The sequence below is a fragment of the Lipotes vexillifer genome, unplaced genomic scaffold, assembly GCF_000442215.2.
Source record: "Lipotes vexillifer unplaced genomic scaffold, Lipotes_vexillifer_v1.1 scaffold545, whole genome shotgun sequence".
In the NCBI taxonomy this organism is placed as follows: Eukaryota; Metazoa; Chordata; class Mammalia; order Artiodactyla; family Lipotidae; genus Lipotes; species Lipotes vexillifer.
This window is the reverse complement of record NW_006779129.1, coordinates 232,456-244,829: the sequence shown is the minus strand read 5'-3', so window position 1 is coordinate 244,829 and position 12,374 is coordinate 232,456. Positions and strand designations below refer to the sequence as shown.

General features: G+C 49.3%; 1 protein-coding gene across 1 annotated transcript in view; it reads left to right on the top strand.

The window, feature by feature from the left end:
- The window catches only part of PCNT (pericentrin), a 100,314-nt gene that overhangs the window by 69,176 nt on the left and 18,764 nt on the right, over positions 1-12,374 (top strand). The window contains exons 32-37 of the mRNA XM_007452502.1: positions 5,213-5,326; positions 5,612-5,929; positions 6,799-6,895; positions 9,517-9,668; positions 11,908-12,001; positions 12,083-12,102. Of these exons, the coding sequence (XP_007452564.1) occupies positions 5,213-5,326; positions 5,612-5,929; positions 6,799-6,895; positions 9,517-9,668; positions 11,908-12,001; positions 12,083-12,102 (795 nt within the window). The remainder of the gene's footprint in view (positions 1-5,212; positions 5,327-5,611; positions 5,930-6,798; positions 6,896-9,516; positions 9,669-11,907; positions 12,002-12,082; positions 12,103-12,374) is intronic.

Below are 12,374 nucleotides of genomic sequence, written 5' to 3'. Positions count from 1 at the left end.
ACATGTTTTCACTTGTCCTCCCAGCAAAGAAGAGCAGAGTAATCTACGATTCAACAGTTTTAAATTCTGATCACCAGGACAGAAGCTACAAGAAGGCTGCCTTTTCTTTTCCAGGGTCGGGAGGGTGCGGGTCGGCAGCATCAAATTGTTGCAGAGCTGAGATGTTTGGGAACCAAAAGTGGGCTTGGTTCTGAAGCCTGCTCAGACGCGGGCTCTCGTGAGCCAGTCACCCTGCTGGTGTGGACGTTGCACACTTTGCTAGGTGTTCCAGCCCCTCACCTCCTGGGAGCGCTCCTGGGATGTGCCACGGGCCACATGCACCATGTTGGAAATTGGAAGATTCTGAATCCCACAGCACACAGGGCTCTGGGCCTGGGTCTGCAGTTTTTTTTTTCTTTTTTTTTTTTTTTTCGGTACGCGGGCCTCTCACTGTTCTGGCCTCTACCGTTGCGGACCACAGGCTGCAGACGCGCAGGCTCAGCAGCCATGGCTCACGGGCCCAGCCGCTCCGCGGCATGTGGGACCTTCCCGGACCGGGGCACGAACCCGCATCTCCTTCAACACTGCACCACCAGGGAAGCCCTGGGTCTGCAGTTTTGATAGAGGAAGCCTGCATCTGATGTCATGTGTTTATCAGATGCCCTCAGGAAATACATTCTGTTTGGAGAGAACCTTCACCTACTCTGTGTAGCAAACTTGTCTCAGCATCCTTGTGATAAGAACATTTCTTTTAATTCTTAAAAGAGAGCTCGGCCCTGGGATATCCTGAGCTGGTCGCCAAATTTTTAGGAGTTACACACTGACAAGGAAATTCCAAATTCATTCCATAAATTGCAATTTTGTGTTTTCCAGTGTTTGCATATAGAACCTTCCAGGCCTTTTGCCTTAAAAAACCCCCAAAACAAGAAACTTACATCCTCAGTAAATTGCCACAGAAATAGGTTATAACAGTTCCCTCTTTTTGTGTCGTGTGTGGCAAAATACATATACAATTTACATCTTAATCATTTTTAAACGTATAGTTCAATGGTATTAAATACGTTTACAATGTTATGTGACCATGCATCTCCATAGCTCTTTTCATCTTGTAAAACTGAAACTACTCATTTAAACAATGACTCCCATTTCCTCCTTCCCCCAGGCCCTGGCAACCACCGTTATGCTTTCTGTTTCCGTATGATTTTTGAGATACTCTGTTTACATAAGTGGCATCTCACAGTATTTGTTTTTTTGTGTTTGACTTATGTCACTCAGCATAATGTAATGTCATCAAGGTTCATCTATGTCATAGCAGGTATCAGAATTTCCTTCCTTTTTAAGGCTGAATAATATTCCATTGTATGTATACACCACAGTATGCTTATCCATTCATCAGTCGATGGACACTTGGTTTGCTTCCACTTTTTCTTTTAATAAATAAACAAATTTATTTATTTTTTCAGCTGCGTTGGGTCTTCGTTGCTGCATGCGGGCTTTCTCTAGTTGCGGCGAGCGGGGGCTACTCGTCGTTGCGGTGTGTGGGATTCTCGTCGCGGTGGCTTCTCTTGTTGCAGAGTGCGGGCTCTAGGGCGTGCGGGCTTCAGTAGTTGTCGCATGCGGTCTCAGGAGTTGTGGCGCATGGGCTTAGTTGCTCCGCGGCATGTGGGATCTTCCCAGAACAGGGCTTGAACCTGCGCCCGCTGAATTGGCAGGCGGTTTCTTAACCAGTGCGCCACCAGGGAAGTCCTGCTTCCACGTTTTAACTGTTGTGAATAGTGCTGTTATGAACATGGATGTGCAAATATGTCTTTGGGACCCTGCTTTCAGTTCTTCTAGGTATATACCCAGAACTAGAGTGGCTGGATCATATGGTAATTCTACTCATTTTTTGAGGAACTGCTGTAGTGTTTTCCACAGTGGCTGTACCCGTTTACATTCCCATCAAAAGTGTACAAGAGGGGCTTCCCTGGTGGCGCAGTGGTTGAGAGTCCGCCTGCCGATGCAGGGGACACGGGTTCGTGTCCCGGTCCGGGAGAATCCCACATGCCATGGAGCAGCTGGGCCCATGAGCCATGGCTACTGAGCCTGTGTGTCCGGAGCCTGTGCTCCGTGCTCCTCAACGGGAGAGGCCATAACAGTGAGAGACCCGCGTACCGAAAAAAAAAAAAAAAAAAAAGTGTACAAGAGTTCCAAGTTCTCCACATCCTCATCAATATTTGTTACTTTCTGGTTTGTTTTTTTTTGATAGTAGTCATCCTAATGGGTGTGAGGTGTATCTAATTGTAGTTTTGATTTGCATTTCTCAAATGACTAGTGATAGTGGATATCTTTTCATGTATATGTTCTTTGGAGAGATGTCTGTTCAAGTCCTTTGGCAAATTTTGAATCAGGTTGTATGTTTTTTTGACTGAGTTTTACAAGTTCTTTATATATTGCTGGGTATATTAATCCCTTATTAGGTGTATGATTGGCAAATATTTTTGACCATTTTGTGGGTTGCATTTTTACTCTGTGGGTAGTGTCTTTTTTTTTTTGGCTGTGTTGGGTCTCTGTTGATGGGCGCAGGCCTTCTCTAGTTGCGGCGAGTGGGGGCTATGCTTCGTTGCGGTGCGCGGGCTTCTCACTGCGGTGGCTTCTCTTGTTGTGGAGCACGGGCTCTGGGTACACGGGCTTCAGTAGTTGTAGCATGTGGGCTCAGTAGTTGTGGCTCACGGGCTCTAGAGCGGAGGCTCAGTAGTTGTGGTGCGTGGGCTTAGTTGCTCCACGGCATGTGGGATCTTCCCGGACCAGGGCTTGAACCCGTGTCCCCTGCATTGGCAGGCGGATTCTCAACCGCTGCACCACCAGGGAAGCCCCTCTTCTCTTGTGTTTAATTGATTTTTTTAAATGGTGAAATGTTTAAATTCCTTTCTCACTTCTCTTTGTGTGTATTCTTTTGCTATTTTCACATTTAGCATCCTAACATAAAGCACTCTGACTTGAATTTATACCAGCTTAATTTTAATAACACATAAACCTGTTCCTTTGTAGCTCCATCCCCACTCCTTTTGGTTTTTGATGTAACCAAAAGCCATCTTTATACTTACGTGCCTTTAAACATAAACTAATAATTCCTTTAAATGCATTAATCTTTTAAATTATGTAGAAAACAACACGTGGAGTTAGAAACTAAAGTTACAGTAATACTTTTAGACCAATAACTTAGGAATATGTATATTAGTCTTTTAGTTCATGATGAAAACAAAAAGCGCAGTTATAAACCATTGTTAAAATAACGTTAGCTTTTATAACTGCCCATGTATTTACCTTTATTAAGGTCTTTATTTCTCCATACAGCTTTGAGTTACTGTCTAGTGTTCTTTCATTTTCTCTGCCAGACTCTCTTGAACGTTTTTTACAGGGCAGGTTTCAGTGCTGACAAGATCCCTCAACTTCTGTTTATCTGGGAATGTCTTAATTTCTAACCTACTGTTGATGGAGCTTTGCTGTATTTAGGATTCTTAGTTGACAGTTCTTTTTCTTTTAGCACTTTGACTATATTGACCTACTGTCCTCTGGCCTCCAAAGTTTCTGGTGGAGAAATCTGTTGATAAGCTTATCGAGGATCCTTTGTATGTGACAAGTCACTTCTCGCTTGCTGTTTTCAAGATTTTCTCATTGTCTTTGGCTTTGTGTAAGTTTGGTTATTATGTGTCTTTGGTGTGGGTCTGTTTGAGTTCATCTTACTTGGAGTTTGTCGAGTTTCCTGGGTATTTATGCTCATATTTTTCATCAAGTTTGGAAAGTTTTCATTCATTATGTCCTCATATATTCTCTTTGCTTCCTTCTCTCTCCCTTCTTTTGGGACTCCCATTATGTGTATGTTGGTTTGTTCAGTGGTGTCCCACAGTTACCTGAGGCTCCACTTACTTTTCTCAATCTTTTTTTTCTTTTCCCCAGACTTGATAATTTCCATTGTTCTGTCTTCGCATCCACTGAATCTTTCTTCTGCCTTCTCATATCTACCTTTGAATCCCTTTAGTGAGTTTTTAATTTCAGTTATACTTTTTAACTGCAGAATTTCATTTCTTTTTCTTTATTGATATTTCTAGTTTGCTCATGCTTTTTTTTTTTACTTCACATTTTCCTTAGTTCTGTGAGCATCTTTAAGAAGGCTGTGTTAAAGTCTTTGTCTAGTAGATCCATCATCAGGTCTTTTTCAGGGATGGTTTCTGTTGACTCACTTATTTCCTATGCCTAGGCCATACTTCCCTGTTTGTGATTTTTGTTGTGCTTGTTGAACACTGAATATTTTTAATCTATTAATGTGGTAAATCTAGAAATCAGACTCTCCCTCTTTCTCAGTATTTACTTTTTTGTTGTTGTTGTTACTGTGTGGTTTTTTTTTTTTTTTTTTTTTTTGGTTGATGTCTTTGTGCTAAGGATCAGCTTGAGATGTAAACTTAAGTCCTCAGATCCTTTCTGAGCCTGTGCCTTTACCCAGGCACACGCATTCACTTTAGAATTTCCTCTGTATATGCAGTTGATTTTGAATGTCCTAGTTTTAAATTTTTCCCCAAAGGGGAAAAGAAAAATGCAGTGGTGGGAAAAAAGGGGCACCAGTCCTTTCAATCCCCTGGAAGTCACTTCAGCCAGAAGGGCAGGGGCTGGAACAGTTGGGGGCAGGTGCAACAGCCGTGGCCTCCTGCCTCTGTGCCTGCTCCTCTGTGATCAGAAGCATCATTCAGAGCAGATTCCCAGTTTTTGGAAGACAGGGTCCTTTTTGCCCACCGTAGGTCCTGGGACACATGCACAGCTGCCTCCTGGGTCCTGGGGTGGGGAATGGGTAGCTGTTCCTGTGCTAAGAGCTGAGAGCAGTTCAACCCTCCAAACCTTCCCCTGGAAGTGGCAAGCCTTCAACAGACTGCAGACCTCCAGAATAGTTACATTGGGCACATTCTGCCAGTGCAGTAGTTGCCCAGGCGGGAGAGGGGCTCCCGGTGCTGCCTGCTCTGCCATCCTTCCAGGAGCCTCTCCAACAGTTGCCTTTTAGGCAATGAGCTTTAAGCCTTGAGTCTGTCTTTCATAGGATTTTAAAAAACTTGAAATCTTAAGAGTCTAGAGGGACAAAGGGCTCATCATGGAATCTCATCCTTAATTGTTCAGACAGTCTCTGAAATTGGCTCATAAATAACAAACATGACAACATGTAATTCACTTATTTTACTGTACGCATGTTCTTTTTTACCTGTAGGGTAAGGAAAAACTACTGGAAGATTGTCAGCTGCAGAAAGTTGATCTCATAGATCAGGTGAAACAACTTCAAGAAAAACTGAACCATCTGGTACATTGCATGAGCTTCCAAAACGTCAGGACAGAGGACTTTAAATTTCAACAGGCATTGGAATCTCCACGTGTTTTAGAAAATAATGCAAGTGATAGTTCCAGTAACAGTGAAGAAACTGACAGATCATCTCCTGTTGATGCATTTAATGTCACATGGGATCTAGTTGACATTATTGGAAATCAGGATGCGTTGATACAAAGCGAGGTGCCAGATACTTCCACAGGAGAGCAAGTTGCTTTGCAAGACAGGTCACTCTGCTCACAGGGGAGCTTGTACGGGTGTTCCCATGACCTCTCCCACACCCAGGGGACCAAGCCCTTGAAGAAAGTGCTCAGGACGATGGACCTGTCCTCCTGGAGCTCCCCCGAGGTCGTCAGGAAGGACTCAATCTCTGAGTGCCCCCCCAGCCTGCCCCTCACACCCTGCTCGGATGCCCTGAGCCAGCGCAGTCTGGACACCTCCCTGTGGGACGGGACAAGCACCCAGCTGCTCCAGGCTGACCAGTTGGGGCTGCTTTGTTCCCCGGGCGAGTCAGCGGCAGGAATGGCCCCTAAGTGGGCGGGGTCTCCATTAGCTGCAGACGGGGCCCCCTCCACCGACCACCATGCTCAGCGGGTGCCTGTGGTAAGTGGTCTCCCTGGGTGCTGTCCTGGTTTGTGTCCATGGGATGCCCAAGGCCCCAGTGTGTTCCCACTGGGTTGTGTCTACGTGGATGGCAGGGTCACAGCTGCAGTCGTTGTTGGCTCACCTCCTGTTGTGGCCTGTTGGCCAGGCCTGCGTGAGCAGTCCCCTGGTCAGCAAGTCTAGGGAAAGTCAGTGTTCTGCAGGATGGACCCAAGTCTACTGTCATAGGAACATTCACAGCACTTTGGTTGTTTTTAAAAATACATGAAATGCATTACTCTTACTCAGAAATTCTCCGCAGGCCTGTTTGCTAACTCACACTGGCTTTGGGAAGTATAATCATAAACCTATCTTCACGTGTGGTCTGCATATGGGTTCTTTGTCTGGAAGATGTTGTTTAGATTTATTTTCAGTTCTATATCATGTTTAACAGGTTCTATATATAATGTTATTAATTTCAAGAACACTTCAATATATTATTTTTGGGTTAGATTATATTTTATCTAACATAATTTTGAGATTTTATGTATCTTAGATTAGATAAAATGAAAAATAAATTACGGGATGTGTGTAATTTAAGGTATCCACATGCTTCCACTTCATATCCATATGCTGCTACATCATGCAAAATTTTGAAAATCTGAAATATTTGCCAGGGACTTTTAAAAATATTCCTAGAGAACCGTGGATGAATTTGATTAAATTATTATGAGTGTATGGCCTCGTGTCCACAAGCTGTGAACACTTTGAGTTCTGTGTGGGAAGATGATAAATTCAGGACTTAGCAAGTTTTCCATCTGGCAAGTTCAGTTCCATGATATAACACGTTATCATTTTATGACCATTTAAACATCTACCTATTTGAACAGGAGAAAGATGTTGAAGATTTTATCATAACGTCTCTTGATTCTCAAGAAAAGTCAAGATCACCTCCTCTTGGGTTAGAAGGAAAAAGCGATGGAAAAAGTGAGTCAGTCACAAACTTTATTTTTACAGCTTCAGAGTATAGAATGGTGCAGAGTCCCTGTGCGCCCCCGCCCTCGCACGTCCTGTGTTAACTTGCCGTGTTGCGTGTGCACACTCTGCCTCTCTCTCTCTCTGTGTCTGTCTCCCTCTGGGTTTGTGCTCTGTTACTTGAGGACCTGATGTCATTTTACTCCTGAGAAGGTCCCTGTGTATCTCATGGCGTCCAGTCCACGCCAGGACATCCGCCCTGACCCAGGGCAGCCTCGCATCCGCATACTTCACTGAGGTTTTGTCCCGTTAGTGCTGTTTACAGAAACAAGCGGTGGCTGCCACCATGCATCCAGACGTCCTTTGCGGGCTGGAGACTGGTGAGAGCAGGCCAGGTGCCTGGCACAGTGCTCGGGCCTGGACCCCACGAGGGCTGTCTCTTTATGTTCGCGGCAGGTTCGTCGGCATGTGTGCATCTCGTGGGACTCCATGAGCGCCCTGGCGGTGCCGTGCTCTTCATGTGGGTCCGTTTGGACTCTGCAGTTGTGTTGCCAGGTTTCATCTTGTTCCTTCTGAATGGCCGATGTCCTGGGTAGGTTTTCGAGACCCTGGGACGTTCTGTCCTCAAGCTCGGACCCATTTGGCCTCCATTGATGGTTCTTGGTGGTCTTGCCTGGATCCTTGTCACTATGATGGCTGCCACACCGTGACTTTCTAACCTTATGCTTTCTTCTATAATTGTTAGATTTTTACAAGTCAGTCACCTCAAGGTGTTTTGACTTTTGAAAAAAGTCACCATTGACTCATTGGGTGCTTTTGAGGACAAGGCAGCAGTGAAGTCCAGTTCACTGGCCACGTTGGCATTTGCGGAATGGGGCCAACAGCTTTTCAGCTGGTGCTCTCACTTCTTCCCAGCAGTAGCCACGTGATGTAACAATTTGAGCAGTTCTGTGAGGTGCGTCCCAGGAGCAGCCTCTCGTCCAGTTTCCCTGCTTGGAGTCGCCGTTTCCTGAGGATATCATGTTCAACTTTCAGAAATTTGCTCTAGTATTTATTTATGCAGCACACCCCGCACACCTCCCTTCCCGTCTCCCTAAAATGGCCCCACCTGCACTTTCTGCCCCGTCACTGCCGAGTGTCTGCACTTCGAGGATGCGTGTTTTGAGTGCAGGTATGCGCTGCCCATGACGGCCTTCTCTGCGTCTTGGACGTGGTCCTTGCTTTCCGGGTTGGACCCCCTACAAGTTTCTGGAGGCAAAGGGTGTGCAGGGTACTTTGTGTGTGAACATTGACATCTTTCTGATGTCGGCGTCTTGGGCTTGGGCTTGACCCTGGGTGGGGAGTTGGGTTCCTTCAGACCGTGGAGCCCACTGTCCTGGACCCGGGTGTCATGAGAGCAGCGCATGGTCCCCTGGAGCACGTCCTCCCACCCCGAGAACTCTGCTTCGTCCTTTGGTCATTTCCCCCACGGTTTTGTCTCGTCTGTCTTGTTAATTCTTATTGATCACATATTGGACCTCTTGTACTCATTTTCTTTCTCTTTTTCCATGTTTGTATTCTTGTTCTCATTTCTAAGAGATTTTTCAGAGCTTTACTTCTTAAGCTTTGTATTGACTATTTTAATTTTTGCTGTTTTAGTTTCTGACTAGTCCTCTTTCCTACCCCTAACCCTCGTTTCCTGAACGATACTCCCCTTCCTATTTCTCTGGGGATGCTCTAATTTTTCTGATGTTTTCTTCTGTTTGCTGCCTTTACTCTGTTTCTTCCACACTTTCTCTGAGTCTCTGTTTCTCTCTGTCTTTTGTGTTTGAATGTTCCCTGGCACGTTTGAGAAGGTAGACTTCTGAGAGAGCAGTCGTGAACGGCTCACTGGATGGCAGCTCTGTGCTCAGAGGGGCCTTGCCGGTGACTCCATGAGATCCACCTGCCCTCCCTGAGCTGTGTGCTGGTGGGGATGGTGGGCTCTGCTTTTCCACCGGGTGCCTCCTTCCATTTTCCAGAGTGTGTGCTTCCAAGCCTTCCTGGACTGGCCACAGTTCAAGGCTCAGGAACAGCTCAGGGAGCTGCATGCTTCCGAGAGGTTAGGAGTTCTATTTTGAGGCCCCTCCCATCAGACAGTGGCTCCTGGAGTCTCGAATTTGAGACTCTGTTGAGGGCTCCCCAGCCGGGCTGCCCAGTCCGGGCTTTTCTGCACCCACCCCCAGATCAGGCGCCCCCGCCCCACGGCCAGGTGCTTCGGCTCTGTCCTCCCACTCAGTGCCCCTGCCTCGTGTCCCGCTGCCCCTCTCGTCCGTCCTCCAAGGCGCTCGGCACAGTTGCCGATTTGCCCCGTCTGTGGTGGGGGTGAGGAAACACATATCGCATTTGTGAAAATGAGCTGAGTTGCCAGGAGGGTTTATGTTCAAATCACAGACGTTTAACATGCTAAAAGTGCAAAATGTACGTTTTCTTACTTAACATGTGTAGCTCTCATCTTACGTTTTTATGAAACATTTTTACTGTCTGGGGGTGTCCATCGATGTTTCCTTTGGTGAGAGGAGCCTGGCCGTGGCTCTCCCGGTGCTTCGGGGCCGTCCCCGAGGATCGCCACCAGAGTCGCGGGTCTAGGCCCTGACTCTGCGGTGTGTTTCTAGGTGATGGCGCGGGGTTTGGAGAGACACTAAGCCAAGGCTCGGGAAGACTGGGAGCGCCCACTGCTGGTCACGCAGCGCCTCTCACCCCCCAGGGGTTCCGACGGCCGCTGGGCGCCAGGAAGGAGAAGGAAGTCCATCCGAAGCAAGTGAAGGTACTGGCCGGCGGGGAGCGGGGGAGGGGGCTCGAGGGGCCTCCCCTCTGGCCCGTCCGCAGCTGCGCTGGCCTCAGCCCTGCTACGACTTTGTGCCTTGTGTAGCGGCTCGAAGAGGGGAGATGCGCCGCTGTGGCAGGACTGCAGGGACGATGTCCCAGGTGGGGCCTGGCCACGCTCGGGGGCCGCGGGAGCTGTGGCCGGGGGCGGCTCCTCCCGCAGCGCCTGTCACAGCACAGCGCCCAGAGGGCCTGCACGCGTGGCGCTGTCCCAAGTCGCAAGGCGAAACTGGATTGGTCTTCCTGAGTGTCGTTCAGGTGCCAGAGCTCGTGACCCTATTCTGGGAAGCAGTCGTGGATTTTGCTTGTTTGGCTTTGGAAGCTTTCCCAGGAGCTTTGAGGGCGCTCTAATTCAGATAGTAAGTGTTCCCAAAGGAAACAGTTTTGATGTTAAGTAAAATCTTCTCTGAAATTGTATTTGAAATGAAACTGGTTTTATTCCTTTAAGGATTGAAATTGGAGGCGTGTCTTCTAGCTGTTTTTTCTTTTTTTGCATTCCTCAATTTTTTATATGACATAAATACTAGAATCCCTAATTTTTAAGGAAAAAGTTTGGTTGTTAATGACAATGTTTCATGCTTAGGCTTCGAGGTTTAATACTTGATACTTAGTTATTAAAAAAGAAAAGAAAGAAAGAGACCTAGCAGAGGCCCTGGAGCCTTTTCCGGAAGTGCTGAGGCAGCAGGAGAGAAAGTCAGGAGCGGCCACCCTGCAGCAGCCTGTTGGGTCAGTCAGCCGGCTTGTGTGTCCCTGCCGGCCCCTCCGCTGCACCATCCTCAGTGGGGTGCGGGGGCCACTCGCTGCAGGGCCAAGTCTCAGGAGCCTCGTGCGGTCGCAGCTCTGGCCGCCCTGAGGCCGGCGACGCTGGTGAAGCTCCGTCACGCCGGGAAGCGCGTGTCTGCTGGGCAGACGGGCCCCGCGGGGCGGCTGGTTCACATGCGGCTGTGAGACTGCAGGCCGAGGCCCCCCGTGACTCCGCGGTCCTCAGGGCAGAGGCTCCGGGATCTCACGGCCTGACTGTGCCTGTGGCCCGGGGGCCGCTCCACGTCCGTCCTCTTGGCCGCCGTGCGCCCGGTTGGCGAGGGCGGAGGACCTCACTCGTCACAGCTGTTCTTTTCCAGAGGTGGTTTTCAGAACACCTTTTTTTGTCCTTATATGACCCAAGAGAAGGTGTTTACGGCCTGCGGCCGGTCCACTCTACAGCCTCCCTGCCTCCCCTCCCCTGCTTCCCCGGGGCTGTGATTTGCGTCCGTTCTGCATCACATACATTGTTTTTAAAGTGAAATTGTTGTAGTGTTAAAGGTGGCCGCTTGTAAGGTGAACACAGCACACAGTTTGGCGTCTAGCGCTTTTACGTCACTGTTTCACATTTCTGGTCACGTCATTAGAATTAGAGGAAGACCTGTTTCTAGTTAAGTAACTAGTCATTCTTTGTCATAGGCCTCTTCGTTGCTATTTTTCTGTTTCCGTAACGTGCCCCTTGCGGGAACCTGTGTTGACACGCGGTGTAAGGACGGTCACAGTCACTTGTGCTCTGCATTGGCCGTAGCACCAGCCATCCAGGAGGGTGGCCCTGGGTGGGGTGCACCTTCCTCTCTCAGCCTCCATGGGCAGCACAGAAGGCCGGCGTGCACGTCCCAGGTCCCATGTCCCCATCACTCTGTAACTACCACTCCAAATCCTGATGGGGTGGAAGACCCCTTCCTGTGCTCACATATTCTGGGCGCCCCCGGGGGCGTGAGAGGGCTGCAGTGGCCAGTAGCTGGCCTGGTACCATCCGCAGGTGCCTTTCCCCCGCGGTGTCCCTGTGCAGCTCTCGGGTCTCCCTCCTGGTGGGGCACTGTGGTCCCGGGAGGGCCGGGGAGGTGCCTGGCATCTTGCTGACTTGGCTGTAGATTTCGCTGAGCTGAGCATCTTCTGAGGGTGCAGGCGGGATGGCTGGATTGTGGGGCCTTTGCTGGAGCAGCTCTCACAGAGAAGTTCGCTCGTTCAAAGCTGGTTTACTTGTCTGTGACAGCTACAGGGAGGAAGGTTTGAGAACCTCACGGTCAGAGCAGCAACTCTGGTCTCTGGTGCAAAGGCGGTGGGGCGGCCTGGTGAGCCTTGGTGGGTGACAGCGGGGCGGCGACGGTGAGAGGTGTCAAGCTGCTTCTCCTCTCTGAAATGTTTGTCCATTTCAGGCTTTGCTGCAGATGGTGTGTGACGAGAGCCACCACATCCTGGCCCTGTCCGAATACCGTGGACCCCCGAGCATCCTGAGCAGGGGCGAGCCCAGCGCCCCCCTCGGGTGCCTCACGATGGGGGGCCAGGGCCTGCTGGAGGCAGCACCAGCTCCCAGGGAGCATCCCACCCCAGGACCCCCGAAGGGGGAGAAGGTACAGGCCTTGTAGATACAGAAGAGAAGCAGTGGGCATGGACCTGGTTGTGGGCTTTTCTTGGCCCCGGAAGTGGGAGTACAGGAGCAAGAGGCAGGTCAGCGGCAGGCAGGGAGGCCATGCCTGTTCAGCCACCCTCCCGCTCACGTTCCCTGGGCTCCAGCCTCCAGGAGAGGCTACGGGGAAGGGGCCGGCTGGAGCCCTGCAGGGAGGCTCTGGATGGAGAGATGGGTATGGGGGCCGGGCCGAGGGGCAACATGGAGGTGAGGGCC